General features: G+C 40.6%; 2 protein-coding genes across 2 annotated transcripts; both read right to left on the reverse strand.

The window, feature by feature from the left end:
- Window positions 1–519: 519 nt before the first annotated feature.
- Window positions 520–17,190, reverse strand: LOC103723562 (kinetochore protein NDC80 homolog). Its single transcript, XM_039127366.1, is given in 5 exon segments — window positions 520–983; window positions 1,105–1,128; window positions 1,130–1,252; window positions 9,923–10,169; window positions 15,986–17,190. Coding segments are annotated over 5 exon segments (1,773 nt in total). The 5' UTR covers window positions 17,101–17,190; the 3' UTR covers window positions 520–719.
- A 1,542-nt stretch (window positions 17,191–18,732) lies between these two features.
- LOC120111180 lies at window positions 18,733–19,764 on the reverse strand. The gene is made up of 2 exons (XM_039127739.1): window positions 19,527–19,764; window positions 18,733–19,340 (listed from the first exon to the last, which is right to left on the reverse strand). The coding sequence occupies exons 1-2, from the start codon at window positions 19,762–19,764 to the stop codon at window positions 18,733–18,735; spliced, it is 846 nt and encodes a 281-aa protein (XP_038983667.1).
- Between the last annotated feature and the right edge of the window lie 1,734 nt (window positions 19,765–21,498).

Consider the following 21,498-nt stretch of genomic DNA (forward strand, 5'->3'; position numbering starts at 1 on the left):
AACAAAGATTTATTGTTTAAAAACACCACCATTATGGAAAAGCACATGCATTAGAAAAATTACATCAATGCATTTCATATGCTACAAACGATTATATATATAAGCCTTAGTATTTCCTTTTTTGTTAATTTAAAGCTTGCATGCTTCTCAAACTAAATGGCTTGGATGTGTTTGATTGTGACAACTTGAAATGTTGGATAACCATTTTGATAAGTTATTCTCTTTTTCTTTATTTTTGCATATCATTGCGGAGTTGAGCCTATATATCTATATAAATTCCATTATTATTAGAAGATTTGAACATATTGAATTCCAATTAATTGTCGATATTTAGATTGGTCAAATATTTTTAAAGATATTATATCAAATACCGGACCCGTCCAAGTCGAGAAAAAACAAAACAGAAAAAGAAGAAGAGGTATAAGGCAAGTTGATCCCAAGTCACGAATTTCCAACGTTGAGTGATAGCATGACTTATAAATTTAACTGATATAAGTGATGGAATCTTGAAATAGACAATCAAGCAACAAAACTGAACTTCAAAATATAGCATTATGAGCTGGAAATTCGACTTAAATGAGCTGGAATGCAGTTGCCACCTACTGGCAACAGACCATACATCAAAATGCTAACAAAACATTCACTATTAGTGACAAATTATCAATTAAACAACCAAGATCATTTTGAATTGAGAAGAAAACACACAGCATCAAAATAACCTATGAACGCATTTTAGTCTGGTGTAGCATGCTTTTTTCAGACCACAATGGCTGAAGTTGGTAACCACTTATCACTAATTTGGTCAATAGAGAGGATACAGAATCTGCAACTTCAGATAGATCAGTTTTCATTCCAGATATTGTGGATTCCATGTATTCTTTGTACTCTGAGACAGCATCAATCAATGTCAAGAGCTCGCGAGCACACATCTGGACTTCCTCATCACTTTCTCTGACAGCATCCTCTAGCTTTCGCTCAGAATTCTGCCAGATGATCCAGAATATGTCAATTATTGTAAACTCGTGTCAAAGTCTAATTTACCAGCAACATAATGCTGGGATGTCAGATGAAAAGGAAAATGACAGAAAAAAAATGACAGAATACCTTCAAAAATTCTTCTGCCTCTTTTTTCCACAATGCACAACTGATCCTCCTTTGCCATGAACTCCTCTTTCATTTTTCCAACTTCAGCTGCACATTTAGATGCATAATCTTCCATTTCATTCTTCAGCAGCCTCAAGCGACTTTCAGCCTGAAGAAAAAGGCACTCAGTAAAAGTTATTTACAGGAAAGCAATATCAGACTGATTTGCATGCCACATCAAACTAAATATCTGCCCTACATTGTTGAGCCTTAAGCCTTTCCCAATACGATAACTAAAAAAAATCAAGAGACAATAATTTGTTCTGATTGCCATGCTTTGGACAAATGTAATATTTTAAATGCATAACCAACATAATAATATCCTGTTAAAAAAGGCATGATGCCCTACCCAAGTGGACACTTAAATATTATTCATCACATTCTAGGTAATTAAAAAACGTGGATGTAAATTTCCTATATTTTTCAACCATGGACCAAAGCAGAGCACATGCTGTCATCAAAATATTTTCATTTTACAGTTGCTCAATGTTTAAATCTCAAATTATCTCATTTTTTTGAAGCATTTGAACAATGTAAGACAAAATGGACAATGAGGAACATTGATTTCAATATTTTATTGTGCAGTTTCAAAGGCATAACTATGCTTCTAATGCACCAAAAAATATTATGACCCATACAGGCATGCATGGACCAAACAAGCACATGGACATACAAGCACTGCACACAGACACAAAAGTCAATATAGAAGATTTGGCAATCATAGACTGCAAGCTCCACAAAAGCTCGAGTTATCACCCCAAGAGGAAGCTGTGCTGATTATAAAAGTTATGAAGTTGAAGATGTTGTCGATAATGGGAATCTCAAAAATAGAAATTTCCAAGGATATATTTGATGCAAAACCTTCTACCATACAATCAGCTAATTTTGCTGCTCATAGTTTCTATCAGCAATGAAATGCACTGTCATGGTGCACCGTACCCAGAGAAATAGTGCATCATTAGACCTTTCTTGTTCTTCAAAAGATTTCATCTTTCCAAATATGCCCTCTTCTTGTGAAGGATTGCAAGCCACCAAATCCACTCGATGCATGAAGTTCATGTGTTAATTTTCCACCATCACTAGTATGACACACTGAATCCATAGGATTCTGCATCACATGCAAATGGATAATGTATCCATTCCATGTTAGCTGGAACCTTGACAATCTAATATAACTAAAGCTATGTTTGCATTTGTTGTGAGTTTAGCATTCATGAAAAGAAAATTTTCACTGCTAGATATTCTACCATGTCCAAAATAAAAGAACCATGATTTGATAGTTTCCCACAATATCAACCATGCATTTGGTGATTTAGTCCAAGAAAATATTAATAACAATTATGTTAATAAAAAGAACGAAAGCAGAGAAAATCAGAGGCAAAAAAAATTAGATATCAAACTATTTTAGTAAAGAAACATTGATTGGTGATATTGGAGTATCTTTATTTCTAATCCTTATTTTTTATTTAGAATGGCTGTTTGTTTGATCACAATGTCAAATCTATTGAATAGCCAAACACGAGCCCAAAAAGAAGAAGGAAAAATATAAAAAATAAATAAGTAAAGAAGAGATTTAGCAACTTGAGTTGGGCTTAAGCTAAAGCCAAACAACAGGAAAACCCACTTTTTGGGTCTGGATTGCTTGAGGCTTTGAGAGATTAAGAGGGCTCAGACTTAGATATCTTAAACAACCCCCAGTCAATTAGGTTCAGATTAAGCTCAGACCAAGCATGAAACCAACAGACCAACTCAACCCAACCTAGAACTGACCCAATAAATATCTACATTTCATTATATAGATGCCATGTACCTTTTTCTACTACATAATACAAAGAGATCTATTATTGTAAATATATCTCTCCACATAGCCCAAGCAAAGCCATTTTTCCTTAATTTTGAACTATTATTCTTAGGTATGGTCTATATGAAGTTGTTATACTATACATTTATCAGCATTAATCAGCCTGACTAACAGTCAAATCCTACCAACAAATCTAACACCAAACTGGATTTAGCTGCAAATGTTGAATTGGGCTAGTTTGGAGAAATCCCAACCCTGAGATGGGTTGGGTTGGGTTGGGTTAGCATTTTATGTACCTCTTTGTTCTACATAATCCGAAGAGATCTATTATTGTAAATATATCTCTCCACATAGCACAAGCAAAGCCTTTTTTCCTTAATTTTGAACTTCTATTGTTAGGTTTGGGCCATATGAAGTTTTTAAACTATACATTTGTCAGTATTGCACAGCCTGACTAATCCTATCAGTCAAATCCTACCCACAAATCTAACACCAAACTAGATTTAGCTTCAGATGTAGTTGAATTGGGCTGATTTGGAGAAATCTCGACCCTGAGATGGTTGGGTTGGTTTAGCATTAAAAACATAAAAGTTGACTTGGCTTAAGGCCAACATCCAAGTTGACCCAGATAGTTTTGGAATGGAAAGTTGAACACCATAAATGCAACCATGCATCAGCATAAATCATGCACATCCATAATGATACAAGCCAAACTAGAACTATATGGGCTAGCATAATAACAGGGTTTCCTGCAGAACTGTACTATAACCATAAAGTGCTGGTACAACAGATATTGCAGAATACAATATAATACAGAGGAGCACTTGAGTGTCTTAGTGAATGTCTACTCGCACATAGTTGATTTGCTTGAAGCATCCCTCTTTTTTGATGAATACAAACCCAACAAGTTGCAAGAGAAATGCCCAAAGCTTTTAACGCAGTTGCTTATCTTCTCCATTTTATCTATTTAAAGCTTTATAAGAAATTCTGCTTGCAATGGAGAACACACTTAAGACGTATATCATGAGGAAATTGCAGAGAAAAATGATGATCCTACTAAAATAAACTAACATGGATTATACCAAGATAAGAAAGATTAGTCTTCTAAATTTGTGCTAAAGACATTGTAACACCGATTTTTCTTTGAAAAATGGATAATGAAGCTTGGAGTTACAATGCCTTTAATGCTAGGTAACATATCAAAAAAGAGATTTTACTTCAAGGTGTAACATGGGCTGGGTTGGAGCAGGCTCAACCTGATCCAACCCGTGATTCTAAATCGGTTGGGCCAATATATTACGCAGTCAGGTTGGGTTTGAGTTGGTGACATCAAATTAAAGTTCATTTGGGTTTGGGTTGAAGACTCCAAGAACCCAAGCCAACCTGAACTTGACCCATTTTTGACCCGCTCACATCTCAACCTGACCGAACCCAACTATGGCACTTTTTTCTTCAACTTGATCTTGACCAGCAAAAGTTATGGTGTAATTCATGTAGGACATATTCCTTAATCAACAAACCAACCACAATAGTATTAAAAAATTTAAATCATAAGATAATGGAGGTGTGCAAGATTTGAATATCATCTTTGACAACTTAAATTGGGCAAAAAGATTCCAGAGCATCAATTTGGGAGATAGCCCACCTTAACTAACCTAACCTGAGTCAACCCAAATAATGTTCAGGTCAAAATATATGGACTCGGGTTAGATCAACTTAGGACTGCATGGTTTCAATTATGGGTTGGGTATCACTTTAGCACTTAACCCCACCCAACCTACCCTAGCTACACCTCCAGGTTGATGTTGCTAGTATGGACAAAGTAGACTCGATGATACGTTTGTAAGATTAAATCTGAAAGGTAGAATATCAAGATTAAACCTCTGAGCTTTCATCCTTTAGGCACTTATGTGCCTACCCCTAAGGAAAAAAGATCTGAGCTTTCATGGAAAGGCCTGATATATATGGTTGACCCCTTCCCTAACAGCTTAAGCTTTAGGATTATAATGGCTTGTTATCGTGGTATCAAAGATAAAGGTCATGGGTCTAGATACCCTTTAGACCAATTTTTATTTAATTCACCAGTTTATCATCTTGAGGTTTCTCTTATGTTAAATAGTTCTTGATTATCGTCTTGAATCACTCTTGACTTCATGCCTTCACATGCATCGTCTGAACCACACATGAGGGCTCCTTAAGGCCTGATATACATTGTTCGCTTCCTAACACCTTAAGCTATTGAGGTACAGTGGCTACTTAATACATATGACTCTGTTAATGATGCTTCTATACTTCATTAAGGCACAATGATCCCCACTAAAAATTCTAACCATTATCTTCCTGCAATCTTTCAAGCAAGAAGTTTCACAGTTATTGTATAACATCATCTGAAAGCATGATGAACATCATACTGGTACAAGAATCTGCATTACTAAATTAACATATCAAAAATGCAAACCAAATATAACCTGAGCCAGAGATTTAGCAGATACAAAAAATGAATAAAGAAAAAAGGTAAATCTGTTTAAGAAAAAAACCATAATTGTCATCAGGTCTACAGCATTCTTATAGATTTAAGGAACCAAAGTACACAGTACCGACCGAACCGACATACCGGTGGGGACCGATACCGGCTCGGTACGAGTCGGAATAGGTATCAAATTGGTTCAGAAAAAAAAAAATAAAATGCGCAGACGCGCGCGCATCCGCGTTATGCCACAGAGTGGCATTAATGCCACTCTATAGCATTAAAAGCCCATGTAGGCTGCCACGCGTGGGATAGCTGCCCCGCGCGGCAAGCTCGCACGCGGTTTCCTGCGCTTGGACACGTGGTACGCACCGCATGGAATGCGCGCGGGCGCGAGTCGGGAACGCATTTCCCCACTTGCGCCCGCGCCCCCATGCACGGGCGCTATTCCCCCAGCCTCTCTATTTTTTTCTTTTCTTTTTTTCCCTTCTCCTCTTCTTCCCGAGCCATTCTCTTTTCTTCCCCTCTCTCCTCTCTTTCTCCATTCTCCCACGAGCAAGGAAGGTCTTCTTCCCTGCGAGGTGCTTGAGAGGAAGAAAGAGGCATGATAGTTTTCTTCCCTGCAAGAAAGATCTTCTTCTTCCCTTCGACAGGTAGTCTTCTCCTCTTTCTCTTCTTCCTCCTCTTCTTCCTCTTTCTTCCTCTTCTTTCCTCTTCTTCCTCTTTCTCTTCCCCATGAGTACCAGTGCGGGTGCGGTTCGCACCGATATGGGCAAAGAACCGTTCATTTCCGACCGATTCAGCAGACCTTGCAAGGAACTAAAAACATTTTTATTATTATACAAAGACATGTATGACAAACCATAGTTTTGCTTCGCCAATTAAATGTAAGTAGGAAAGTTTTTCAAACTTCAGATAAAATCCACATGCTTCTTGGTATCTTCAATCTTTTATAGAATATCCGACCATCACCATTGAGGAATCTCAAAGGATTTTTGAGTTCATTACAAAAATTACAGTTCCACTAGCATTGTCGAAGAATATGGTGCTACATTCCCCTTTAATAAGCCAGAGATTGGGATTTTAACCTTGAGACAGTACTTAAACATAATCCAAACAAATTAAAATTTTTAGTAATTAGAGTTGAATGGAAATGTCCCAGTTTGGCTTTTATCTAAATCCTTTTCCTGTGGATACAGCATAATACCATGTGACCGTGTTATTGTCATCGACCACAGCCTTTACAGATCTGAGCTTCTGAAGCAAACCTACATATTAGATTGCTAGAAATGTCGATTCCCCAAGCTTCTAGCGCTACATCCATTCCTTTGCCTACTAAAGAGAAAAACGGTTTGTTCCGGTATGATGCTTATATAACTTCATGAATCATGACAGAATGATAGATGATGCCAGCCCAAACAGAATTGACAAGTATATTATGGAAAATGAAGATCAAATCTCAATCTAAATGTAACCTATCCAGCCCATGATCAATTTCAGGAACCCCTCCAATTGATTGCATTATGATAAATGACGGTCTACGAGTTTCGCATCGTCAAGAAATCAAGAAATTGTATTCCTTTAATAGGCAGTTGGCAATTCATTTCTCTGACATTTATGGTCCATTTTTTGCCTCAAGGAAATAAACCCAGAATTTCTCCTCTCAAAAGCAAGAGATGTAAAGAAGAAGTAGATGAATCAAACTGGTGAAGAGACCCATTACAGATATAAGAAATTATATTTTGGGTTGTTATGCTGATGTTGTGATTAATTTGACCCAGGTCACCAAGAACTCTGTCAGATGCAACTCTGGTATAATGTCAATCCCCTTGTAGGTTTTTCTAAGCAGTCAGCTTTAGAGCCAATGCCCTGTTTGCTACCCACAATCTTAGCTGCATTCATAGTCTAACTTCTCCATTTTCTGTCATCTCTGAATTCCTAGTCAAGATGTTCACTGGTTAGAAATTTCAGTGTCTGTTTGGTTTTGCATCTGACTCCGGCCCTGGTTTTACCTACATTTTTTTCTGGTTTTGAGGACATAACGCAGCTTTATTCCATTTCTCAGGCACAAACAATATATATAAAAAAGAAATTCATCTCCGAGATGCAGCAGAAATTGATGGCCCTGCCCTCTAGTACCTACCTGGTAAAGCTAAATTGTCTAAAAGTATCAAATAAACCTTCTATTCTTTGTACATCTAACATTGGAACACCTCAATTACAAGATAGTTATCTACAAAGCCATCTCCCACTGGACAATTACTTTTAGACATAGACATCTTGGGTTGTTAACACAGATTTCTGGGGTCATCAGGCCCAATGCAGTGTAATCCATAAATTCGTTAGGATTTGATCCTTGCGTAAAATGTGTTGACAGTGGTAATCCATTGACATGTTTCATCAACTTACTTAGCTTCCAAACCTAGATGCTAGTAATCTATTGAAGCTTCTGATCTTCCTTAAGGCTTGATATACATTGGTGACCCCTTCCCTAAAAGCTTAAGCTTTTGGAGTGTACAACATTTCTAGCCCTGATGATCTTGGCATTTCTGTTTCACAACCGACTAGGTTTGTGCAATAAAATCAAATGGTTCCAATGCAAACTTCTGAATTTAAATTTGCTACACTTTTACCCAAAAAAGGATCCAGTTTATTTACCAGGTATCTTTAAATTTTAACACACAGGGTCATCAGCTACAATTACAAGAACGTGAGTCAATATTGCAACTTTACAAATGGTAGTGGAAACTTCAAGAAGATTGGTGACAGCAACAAGTGTATATTTGCAGGTCAGAATAATAGCAATATGGTGCGGACACCGGGCGATGGTTCAACCAGTTTCTTTGTGGTTGGAGTGATTTTATTTTATTTGGGCTTATTAGGATATTTTGTTATTTGATAGCCTTTAGGGCTTATTTTGGTATTTCATTATTTTGAGGGTCTTTTGTAAGACTATTTCTTTTTAGGGGGTCTTTTGCATTTTCTGGATCTTACAAATATGTGAACCATCTACGTATGAAGCATGCTATGAATGACAATTTGATTCCTTTCTTTTGCCTTGGTGTGAAGCCCTGAGCAAAAGCTAGGCGCGAAATTTAGTTCTCTTCCTCTCTTCTTCCTCTTCTCTCCTTTTCTCTTTCTCCTTCTTCTACCCTGCTATCAGGCATCAGAGCCTTCTTTTGGGCCGCTGTGGGCCGTGGGGTTCAAGCTTCACATTAGGGAAAACAACAACAACAACAAAAAAGAAATCCTTCCTGTGCATCAAATTTGGAACTCTTAGCCTGACTATGTTTTGGACCCTGCCAATTAGAAGTTATGCATTGGCAATTCTGGCCCCACCACAAGGTATCGTTCTGTTTCTAGCCTAGCCCCGAGGTATAAGTGTGGTCGTAGTTAAAGACTGTTGAGTTGAATGCGATTTGTTTCGAATCGGATTTATGATTATGTATAGGGATATTTGAAAAATACGGAATTCAATGGATTTGTGTTTGAAAAGAAATTGATTATGTCATTATGCTGATTCATCGTAATTTGTATTTATATTTTATGTTATTATATGAATTGTCTAGTTGAGGTATTTATTACTTACTGGGTTGTCTAGCTCATTATACGATTTCTTACTGTTTTTACAGATTCGAAGAATTAGCTCGATCCGGAGTTTTACAATATGGAAGAGCGACTAGAAGAACTGGGGCACAAGTTATCTTAGATTAGGATTTATTTAAATTGATGTTTTATCTTAGACTATTGCTAGACTTGTGAGACATTGTAAGTTGTGTTAGTTAAAGAAATAAAGTTTGCATAATATTAGTTAAAATATTTTTGCTCCTAATTTGATATTGTCATGAGATGCCTTGCATACTTGTGGGAAGAATTTTCTACAGGTATGCGGCAGTTCCCGCGACCTCCAGCTCGTGATCTCGGGTCGGGGGCGTGACACCAAATTTGGATATTGATTGAGTTTACATCAAAATAGGTATTGGTATCTTATCGATACGGTTCGGTATGGTACACCCCTATACCAAAATAGCCTTCTAACTATTTTTCTTAATTTTTATCTTGGTACACCTCGATATAGGTCGGTACACCTCGGTACGGACAGGTACGCACCTCGGTACACCTCGATATAGGTTAGTACATCTTGGTACGGGGCTTGTACTAACTTGAAGTTAAGTTTCATACCGATTTTCTTTTGGTACGGCACGGTACACTCCGTATCGGATGGTACGGCAAAACCATGAAGAAAATAGTTTTTTTATTGGAAAGAATCCCATATCAAGATGACTAGGATCATCTATGTCTACTATTATGTAGGATCATAAAAGCTATTTCTTTTGGCAAATAGTGGGCTTATGCAAGTTATCCATTAACTAAGTTTTAATACTGCTAAAAATGAAAGGAAATATAATCATGTTCCTAATTTTTATGTTTCTAATTTAGAGAATGAAGAAATATATACCTAAAAAAGAATTTAGAGTACAAAAATTATTATATAGAGGTTACAAACTCACATCATCAATTTTGAATTGAAGAGCTGCAAGCCGATCCCTCTTCTCCTCTAGCATCTTAGCATTTTCCCGTGATTGTTTTTGCAGATTTATTGATTCCTCCAATTTTGAGACGGATGCTTTCTTTGTATCCTCAGCAAGAGCACTAAGTGCAGGTTTTAGGATAGTTTTGTAATTGGTGCCCAATACTTCAGCTGGAGAAGAACCTCTAGCATTCAGGGCAAATTGAAAATCATTTCCAAGTTTTAACCTTCAAAACGGTAGAAAATAAAATGTCAAAAGGCATCAAGGTGTGACCACAAACAAGCTCATAAAAAACAGAAATTAAGAAGAAAATATTAAAGAATGTAGATATTAGAATAAAAGTGATGCAGGAGCAATAGGCAAGTTCATATGTATGAGAAAGTGGTGGGATATCCTAGGTTTCAAATATCATATTGTAACCCTCCAAGAAGAAATGCACTAGGATTCTTTGTAATTAATTCTTGGTTACAGAAAGTGATACAAAAGCCAATTGTAGAGTTCAAAAATTTCAAATGAATCCCTAAGTTCTTAAATTGACAAGAGTTTTAGGGTTTTAAAATAATAATTAATTAAGAAAAGGTTCAAAACACTAATCTATCTCAAACTCCATATGTCAAACAATATAGGATTTAGAGATTTAAAACATTTTCAAACTAGATTTGTTTCAAGGATTTAAAAGAACATGTATACTCGAAATAGAAGTACAATCTAACTCAAAAATGAGAGGTGGTAAAGAAATTTTCTCAAAGAAGGAACACATCTAAACTCTAAAGGAACGCCAAGACTTGAAAAAGCAATTTAAAGACATGGAAAACTTACTCAAAGTTCGGTGCCAAAATAAAACCATAGAATCCTTGTCTGAGCTTTCCTATCTTAGGAAAGGCACATCCTCTTCTTCCTCTTTTCTTCCTAACATACCCCTATTGACCTCTGCCTATAGGAATGAAAGGCCAGTTCACGTGATTCATTAGGTCAGTTAAATAGTCAATCCAAGTAGGTCTAGCAAGTTAATTGGGTGAGCAGGTTAGATAAGTCAACAACTCAGCAACCTCAAGAAACAGGGTTTATTCACATGAGCTTTTTTAAGAAAATATTTTTTTCTAAAAATGTACTGAATGACTAAATGGATGTTGTTAACGATATAGCCTTCCCTATAGCCTAGTTGGTCATGTTAATACAAAGCAAGCTTTGTTTCCCCATGGGCTCTTCATGAAGTCCCATCTGACCTGTTTTCTCCCTTGTGCTTGGCCATAGCCTCCTGCATCAACATGCCAATAACCACTCCTCTGCCTTCCACCTGATGCCTAGGATGTAGGGACCAACATCGCTGCCTCCCTATTGGCCTTAAGTCACCACAAATTCTTAAACAAAAATAAGTATGTACTCCAGAATGAAATGAAAGGGAGAAATATAGAGAACAAAAGAACAAAAGAAAGAGGGTCACACATATTATCCTGCCCATTGTTCTTAAGCAACAAAGAGGTCATACTCTATGAAACTCCTTTTTCTCCATCTTGTTCCATCCCAACGTTGCTTGTTTTGTACTTCTACCAATGAAAAATAGATTGAAATCACCAGTATCATATTCTTGTATAACCTTGCATCTAAATATCCACAAGACTACAGATGCACCAATATTGGTATGTCACTGCATTTCCTTTGGAAATTGTATCATCTTTGCTGCAGAACTAACTTATAAAAAATCAGCTTGGACCAACGAAATGTACATCCATGGGCTTGGAGAAGTTTGAGCTTTAAATGATAATTTAAGAGGAATATTTCAGCCAAAAAAGGGCCGAAAGTTCCAACAAGCTTAACCTTAGATGCAAGGTTATTCCACTTTTATAAAGATGTGTCACAAGTATTTTTCAGTATGTGGTGAAACAAGAATTATGTTTGTACCAAGAACAAGTAGTAGTTATATCACCATAAAAAAGTGATTTCCATTTCACAGTGGTATAATTTAATCTATAGCAGCTGTACTTGTTTCCAAAACTATCCAAAGAAGCCATCAACCAAAACCTTCTTTCCTGCTCTTGAAGCCCCTTCTTCCTATCCCATTCTTTACTTTAATCACTTCCACCTCTCCTACATCAGCATATCTGATTTCCTTTCCTTTGATTAAAATCTGTTGTTTCATACAGAAAAAAATCTCCATCTTTTCCCTCTTTAAAACACCAATTCATGCCCAATGATCAAAGGACTTTCTTTCTTCTTATTTTTTGCCTGAACATTGAAACAAATTACAGAATCACCACAGACACTCTTACATTTCCTGGGCTTCTATTTCTTCTCCAAAGTCATCAATCCTACCAAGAGAAAAGCCGTGCAAGACTTCATAGACACCCAGGAGAAGATAACCCTTACTTTTAGTTGATATGGCAAAACAGGGTAATGGAGAAGACATTATGTTAAATAAATTTAAAAGAGTGTAAAGTTAAAAATAATCAAAAATCCAAATTGCTTAACAATGAAAGATTGATCCTCCAACTTTAGTACCAATTCCAATTTTTGGGTTGGCACAAAATAGTAACTTCAAAATGTTAAGGTAATCAGCACACCTTAAAGCCTCATAAATTCTAGAATATCCAAACACTGCTAAATATGAAGGTTCATAAAAGGACTGATTTACATGTTAGTTTCCAAGAAATATCATCTATTTTATTGCTCTTAAGCACACTGCACATCAATAGATTTATATTTCTCTAAGCATATAGTGGATTATCACATCATACAGATACTTCATAGGTGCCTTATTCCTTCTTTTCTTTTTCTCTCTCTCTATCTTTTTTTTTTCTTTTTAAGAGCCATGGTTCCTCTCTCCTGAATTCAAACTTACTCACGAACCAAACTTTTTTTTAAGGTAATTAAACGCTTTCCTCTATACTTCTATTTGAGCAGCTAACTTGATCTTCACCTCATCAGTCAACACCATATCATCTAAAAATAACACAAATAGCAATGTCTTTCTACATATCAACACTATGTCCATCTCCAACTAGTGCAATTACTGGGTTACATTTGACCAAGGTTTGAAGATTCAATTACATTTCAGTTTCAAGCTGCCATGTTTCAGTGTCGACAAGTTTGACTATAACATAGTTTCAGATCAAATTTCGAAGTTTCAGTTAAAAAAATACAAAAAAAATGAAAAATTAGGAAAATAAGAGAAACAAAAGATGCCAAGGAAACATATATGTAGTTTTTAATTATATTGTATTGTCAGCAATCATCAAAGTTACAATTCCTATGTTTTTGGATCACATGCCTGAAAGTATGAAAATCATAACTCTTCGAAAATCAATGAAATGTTATAAAAGTACGTTTGATAAAACCTTTATATCCTACCAATGAATGTGAAATTTGATACAATAATTACCATCATATTAATCATCTAATACCGATATAAACATAGAATCTACTGAGGATAAAAAAAGTCTAGGATTACCGAGGATTTAAACTTAGGGGTGGCAACTTACTCTACCCATCGGCTACTCGACCCGACCTGACCCTAATGGGGTGGGTTTTACCTAACCTGCAGCAGATCCAGGGCAGGTGAGGGTAATAGTAAAACTTGCCCCGATCCCCATCCAAATATATGTAACTCTTCAAAAATCTCCTCCCCATCCTCTACCAAAGTCGCTTCACTCGTGAGAAAGATTGAACATGTGAAAGCATAGATGCCATGATTTTAATTGATTGCTTTTTTTAGTTTAAAGGACAATTGACTTCTTAAAAAATATATTTTTGTTTGTTATGTTTCTATTATTGTTAAAAATTTGATTCGTTATACTCTATATCTTCAACTCTTATTTTACTTAATGTTATGTGAAGTACTAAGGTTTATTTTTGTATTCTATTTTATTTGTTTGATTTTTATAAGAAAAAAAATTATTTGACAGAAAGCATAAAGTTGGGATGGAAGAAATGGAACAAAAGACGAAGAAATGGCGGTAACATCATTCATTTTTTCTTATGTGTCCGGGCACAAGGGAAAGGGAGGCGAGCAGCTGTGAAATACAGCATGATCTAGCCAATACAGCATAGGCACTGCATATCATCACAACAATTTGTGACAAAAAAAAGGTAGATGGGACTACGCTTTACCCAACCCGATCCATCCAACCTACCCCATCTAACTCTAACCGCCCCGTCCATCCCCGAGATAAGTACAAGCGGGTATGGGTAACGGCCTACCGAATCAATACCTGACTCATTGTTGTCCCAATTTAAACTAGGAACTAGCAAACCCAAGCTTAAATATTGTGCGTAGACTTTTATCCTACATCTATTTGAAGATTATCTTAGAGACCCAAAAGATTCTCTTACGTGCTAAGGACAACTATGCATCTAAATTTGTATACCTTTGATCTGGTTATTTTTCTCATAATTAACCTTAATCTCTAACTCTAACGGCGTTAATAAATTGTGACTTTTTTTAATAATGATATCATTATCTTTTATTTTAGGATAAAGCAACCTATTTACATGCTCCAGAGATACCAAATATTCACCCTCGTCGTTATTTTGAAACTTCAATACATATAAATTAATCTAACGTTGAATGTCTGGACACCACATTGTGATAAAGAATTTGATTTGTTGGGAACATCACCTTATTTGGTCGAGTGCAATTGCATAGAGTATAAAGAATGGGCTTGCAACTTGGAGAAAAGACAAGCAATAGTCTCAAACGCAAAGGCATTGGTCTTAACATTGCCCTGAAAGTCTTCAAAGATGCATAAGCCAAGACACACAAGTGCAAGCTTGAAGACATAAAAGAGAAAAACAAACATTCTAAGAATAAGGTTGTAGAAGAAGAAACCACCCAAAAAAGATCAAATAAGGCTGAATGGTCATACTTTATCAACCATTTAAAGAAATAAGAAAACAACTACTTCAAGAAGGTCTTTTTATTCAGTAGAAAGGGGACATATTATAATCAGGCCATGAAGGCAAATTGATGCTAGTGCAACAGATTGATAGAGAAATTAAATATAGAGATTCGATGTCTAGGATTTTGTAAGCATCTTTGTATGATACCAATGAAATACTTCGTGGCCAGTGTTGCAATAACATCAGATGATTGCTGTCAAATTATGAATTCGCAATATAGAGTTTCCTACAGTTTATTAGCCATAACAGAATTCTTTCTTTTTGGTTGGTGTTGGGGGGTGAGGGTGTTAGACTATTTACACAATTACACCAAGTGCAGAAGAGTGCAACATAAGAAAAGGCCAGATGAGGAATGAACTGGGAGAAAGCCTTTACCACTTCCTCATATACCCAAACAAGTTAATAAAGTTGGAGAGCATGAGCACAAATTGCAAATTATAATTGGGTGTAGTCAAGATGGAGTAGGAGCGCTCATAACAAAGGTAAAAAAGCTTTAGCACAGCAACATATCCTTCTCAATTTGTTATTCCTTACATCCCCATAGGAGGTATAGCCTTTAACTTCCCTCATAGAGTAAACCAGTAAAGGATGCAAAACTTTTCCTCTTACTTTTCATCAACTGAGATCACAAATACGTAAAAGCTAAAACTTTCCCTCTATCACAACCACTTCACTAACTTAGAAACAATTAGCTACTTTTAAAATGCAATCAACAAACCACTACCCCTTTTTTGGACCATATCGACTTCTCTGTTGATGAAGCAACAGAGGAGGTTCAGAACAGACACTTATCTACTGACCATGATTGAATTTGATCAGAATATGCATGCATGCATATATGCTTACATATATACGTACATACATATATACAAACATGCATCTATGTATGTATGTATGTATTGTGTTCCTGGATGTAAAGTCATTACCAGCGAGAAAAACCAAAAAAGCCATTAGGTAAGCCACCCAATATGCAGAATCATGAATATAGATTTCTTTTATGCAGCCAATATAATGAAATCCAAAACATTTTATTTTAATCTACCTGCAGGATAGGATGTTATATGTATCAAAAGAAACAAGAGGAGAAACGGATTAAGCATAATGATTCTGATTGTTTGTGTAATGAGATCATAAAAAGGAGATTACTTTCTGATTGCCTGATTGCACTGTTCTGACAGCACCTCAAGCTCATTGAGCTTTCGCCCAACTGCCGCCTCGAGCTCCCATGCCTTCTCCTCCAGCACATTCCTCCCACTCTCTGCCTCCGCTATGTCTCTCTCAACAGCCTGCAGCTCCCTCTTCATTCTCTCCGCATCCCTCACGTTCACAGTCTGTGCATTTATCCTCTTCTGCAGCTCCTCGTTCTCCTCGCAGGTCCTCCGGATCTCCTTCTCCTTGGCTTCCAGTTCCTTCTCCCAGTCCCCCAGCGCTGACTCCATCGCAGCCACCTTCCCGCCCCAGGTGTCGACGACTGCCTGGAACTTCTTGACGTCCTCCACCAGCACAGCACGCTCGCGCTCGAGGGCCTCGCGACGGGAGGGGCCCGAGGTGAGGGCGCGCAGCTTGGCCTCCAGGCCGTTTGCCTGCTTCTCGAGGGCTTCAACGGCAGCAGTGGCATTGGCGGCCTGGTGCTGGGCCTTGCGGAGATACTCATCGTCGAGGTCGGCGACGGCGTCGTCGTCGCCGCCGATGAAGAGGGAGTAGCTGCGGGCGACGTAGAGGAGGAAATCGTTGGTGGCGGTCGTGTCTGTGGAAGGGGCGCGGTGATCGGAGACGCGGGCGAGCTGGACGAGCCAGTAGAGGACGGAGAGGAGCGGGGGCCAGGCGTGGGGGGTGCCCGGTGCCTTGAGGGCGGAGCGGTTAAGCTTGACGGGGCAGTGGAGGTGGCGGAGGAGGGCGGGGAGGTCGTCGTCGAGGTCGGCGAGGGGCCAATCGAGGCGGGCGAGGACGAAGCGGAAAGCGTCGGTGATCTCGCGGCCGGAGGGGAGTGGGGGGCGGAGGGAGGTCGGGGCGGAGAGGGAGGAGAGGTAGGCGTTCACGGATCGGAGGGCGGCGGACTGGGAGGAGCGGTCGGTGAGGAGGGCGGAAGCGGCGGAGGAGGGTCGGCCGCCGGCGGAGGACGGCCGGCTGCTGCAGAGGCTGGCATCGGAGTCCCGGCCGCCACCGATGTCGAAGGGGCGGCCCACGTCAAACGGCGCCGCCCTCTCGGGGAAGCCAGTGATGGAAGCCTTAGGTAACCGCCGGCGCCCTCCTCGCTGCATCCCTTCCCTTTTCTTCTCTCGCTGGTATTCACTCTTTTCCGCTTTTCGTCCCAAAATCTAAGGTGGGTTTTGAAATTGGTGTGCGCTACTTCCAGTTTTGATGCCGCATAGAACTGTCCCCACCCCCCCCCCCCCCCGGCCGGCGCTACCTTTTTTTTTTTTTTTTCTTCTTCTTTTTTTTTCTTTTTTTTCCTTTTTTTTCCCTTTTTTTTTCGCGCTAAAACGGACATTCATACAACACGGGTACCAATACGCCCAGTAGAATCTGCAACCAAAAGGTTCCGGAATGCACCGGGCAAATCATCCTCACCAACCCATAGGATGCCTCCTGAGTGGCTCGCAGCATACGCCGCCACCCAGTCTGCCGCCCCGTTGGCCTCACGATGTACATGCATAGCCCGAAAGGTAACCTCCTCTCTCACTATCAACCATATGTCATGGAGCAAAGGATGAACTCCTCCATCGCTGCGAGTACCCTGCTGGATCCAGCTGATCACTGTGGCCGAATCGCCCTCCAAGAGAATGGAGCTCGCCTGAAGTACATGTCGTGCATACCGCAATCCCATCCAAGCCGCACGCAACTCTGCCCCTAGGACCGAGGTATCAAAGATCTGACAACCCCCTGCCGCCACCGTGCTGGAGGTCGGGCCCCTGATAACAAACCCTGCCCCTCCTCTCCTGCCCCCATCGAGGACTGAGCCATCAAAATTGACCTTGAGGAAACTCGGGGGTGGGGGCTCTCAGGTGAAAAACACCGTATGAGAAGCTGCCGAAGCAGTATGGGGGCCCCAGGTGTCCCGAGCTGTCAAAGGTCTATGCTCCGAACCTACATGAAGGAACTCTGCTGCCTGTGCCCGAGCCCGCTCCATCACGAACCGTGGGGACGGACTGTGCTCGCCAAACACTCGGGTGTTCTTGGCCATCCATAGCTGGTAAGCGATGCAGGACACCCTAATAGCTGCCCAACGCATCTGAGGGGAGCTAGACCAACGCCGAACCTCCTCCAGAAAGCAATCCCTCCGACTCCACACACCCTCCGGGATCTCGAACAGCCTCCAGGTCCGCCTCGCCCAGACACACTGGAATAGTACGTGATCCACTGTCTCGTCTACCTCACAATACATGCACACAGAAGAGATGCTAACACCGCATCGGCTCAACGCCAAGCTCATCGGCAGGCGGTCCCAGGAGTGGCCCCGAACAACTGGCCCAGCCTGTCGGCGTCCCACTCTGCCTCCAGGTCCGTCTCGCCTGGCCCTGCAAGTGGTGCTCCATACCCTGACATCTGGACCTGCTGATCCCGAAATGGGAAGAGCACGAACCCGCTCTGCTAAGTGCTCCCCGAACAACTGGCCCAGCCTGTCGGCGTCCCACTCTGCCTCCCCGGCCTGAGGAGGTCGCACACCCGGAGCCCCGCCGTCCCCTGATCGCTAATCATCGTCGGTCACAACCTCCACGGAAGTGCGTCCACCCATGGGTCCTCCATCACATCTATGCTCCGTCCATCGCCAATCAACCATCTAGAATGTGCCAGGGCCATAGGCACATACCTCCCAATCTCCCACCACATAAAGGAACTCCTCCGACCGCCCACCACCGGTCCAGCTAAGCCTGCCCGACAATATCTACTTATCATGACCTGACTCCATAATCTGCATGGTCCAGAACAATCTGCACTGCCCGCCGCGCCAGGAGTGCCTCTCGCCTCACTAGAAGTGACTGCACCCCCAAACCACCCTCACTTAGAGGCAGGCAGACTCTCTCCCAGACCACCAGATGTACCCCATGGCCCCTCCAGTAGGAAACCCACAGGAAACGGCGCATGAGCCGCTCTATCCCCACCAGCACCGTCTTCGGCACAACAGTATGGGCCATAAGATAAACAGGCATAGAACAAAGAACTGACCTGACCAACGTCAACCTACCCATCATAGAAAGTGATGAGACCCTCCAGCCCTCAAGTCTACTCTGCACTCTCTGCACCAACATGGAGCACTCCGCCCTCCGCAACCTCCTTCCTGTAATGGGGACTCCAAGGTAGTCCAGTGCCCCCTCCTGCTCCTGCATCTCCAATATCGCCCTAATCTCCCGTCGCATCCTCCGCTCCGTGCTCGAGCTAAAGTGTATAGATGACTTCTGGGGATTAATTGTCTGCCCAGACGCCGCACAGTACTCAGTCAACACTCTCTGGAGGGCTTGAGCGTCCGTCGCCCTCGCCCTGGCAAGCAGCAGACAGTCATCTGCAAAAAGTAAGTGAGAGATGGGGCGAGCCCCAGGGGTTGGACTGTAAGCATCTTACTCCCGGCTCTCGCAAGCTATATGTAACGCACGAGAGAGTACATCGGAGCAAATGATGAACAGATATGGGGACAAAGGGCATCCCTGGCGAAGCCCCATAGTAGCTCGAAAAAAGGGCGAAGGCATACCATTGACCAGTATGGAGAAACTAGGTCCCTGCACGCAGCCAAGTACCCAATCAATCCAGGTCGGATGGAAACCAAAACTCTCCAACGCCCATCTGAGAAAGTCCCAGCGGATCCGGTCATAAGCACGCTCCATGTCCAGTTTCACTGCCATCAAACATCGCCTCCTCGAGGCCCGCTGTAAATCTCCCATCATCTCCTGAGCTAGCAAAATGTTGTCTGATATACTCCTTCCTCCCATAAACGCTCCCTGTTCCTTACTAATTGATGAGAGTACAAAAGTATAATTTTCATATTATCTTAATTAGTATTATAGTTAATTTTTATTAATAAAATTAATTAATTAATGTTTTATTTGTGTTTGAGTGAAATTAATCCAAGAGACCCAGTAACTCTGGATTTGAGCCCAATGCCTGGCAGCCCAAGCTCAATAAATTTTCCAAACATCCACAGCATGGGGGCTTTGAAATTTTCCAATTTCCCAACCGACCGTGGACCTCCATGCACATGCAAACGGGCTCTTCAATTCCAAGCATCATGGCATCTCATCCAAGGGACCTAAACCAAATCCAAGGGACTTAAATCAGACCCAAGAGACCTAAGCTAAACCAGCTCTTCAATTCCAAATGGCATCTCATCAGCATCTTTCCGTTTTCCTGTTTCTTCCCAGCTCATCCAAGCGTGGAGCGTGCGACGGAAAGGGAGGAGGCCAGCAGCCATCGGAGGAGAAGAGTCCCAAGCCGAGTCTTCTTAACTTCCCAAACGTCTGCAACGTCCCAGCATTCATCAGAGTCCTTCCGTCTCCCCCGTTTCTTCTCAGCTTATCCACAAATCCAACATCAATGACTGCAGCTCAAACTTCTTCAATGTTCAAACTCCTAACGCCGAGGAGCTTCCCAGCATCTTCCAACCGTCCGAGACCTCCCAGCACATGCAATCGGATCATCCATTTTGGAATAGAGCTTCCAGCCGAGGAGTCTTCTCAACACCCCAACGGCCATCCACGTATTCCATGCATCCGATCGTTTTCCAGCCGTTCCCAGCAAATTAATTCCATCCACGAGGAGTCTTCCCATATTCGCAACTCCCTCCACCACGCATCTCAGCCGCGTTTCATCCGGCCTCTTCAACATGCTATAAGAAGGCAGCCGAGCAAGCAACCGGGAGGCGAGAAGGGAGCATCTCCTCTTCCAATCTTTCCAGCCGGACGAAAGGAGGGAAATCAGCCGACGAGGAAGGAGAGAACCACACGGTGGAGGAAAAGGAGGAAGCGAGGGGAAGCCACGGAACCAGGGAAGCCAACATCCATTTCTTTCCCAGCCGAGCGAGAGAGGAGAAGAGGCCACGGAAGGGAGGAAGCAACCGGGAGAAGAAAACAGAGCATCCTGTTTTCTGAACCAAAGAAAAAAAAAAAGGAAAAAGGGATTTATGTTTATTTTAAGTTATTCTTTACAATTCCTTTTTATAAAAATGTTTCCATTTCATATGAGTAGCTAAATCTTCTCTAGCTAAGGCTAGGGAAAAGCCTAGCAATTTCTTCATGTATTTCATTTAATCATCAATGGGATTTTAATGTTTTTCTTTTTGATTTATGGTGCAGTAAATTTATAGAAATTATTTCAAACTTATATATTTTTTTTGATTTGTTATTTTCCCCGGGTATAACAGATGCTTAGAAATCCCTGTAGTTTAAAATAGAATTACTGTAATGCTGCCCATAAAACTAAATCTATTTAACTGAGATAATAGATGATTTTAAGAAAACCATGATGAAGTGCTAGGCTGAATCCTGATGCCTTAGTTATATTTTGTCAATTCGAATATTATTTAGCCTTTAGTTTTTGTTCACTGTCAAATCCCTGTGGATTCGATCTCGGTTTCACCGAGAATATTACTTTGCTACACCCTATACTTGGGGTATCCTACGTTTAATTTTCTTTTTTAAAAGAGCAAGATTAAAATCGTAGCAAGTTTT

This window comes from Phoenix dactylifera, chromosome 6, assembly GCF_009389715.1.
Source record: "Phoenix dactylifera cultivar Barhee BC4 chromosome 6, palm_55x_up_171113_PBpolish2nd_filt_p, whole genome shotgun sequence".
In the NCBI taxonomy this organism is placed as follows: Eukaryota; Viridiplantae; Streptophyta; class Magnoliopsida; order Arecales; family Arecaceae; genus Phoenix; species Phoenix dactylifera.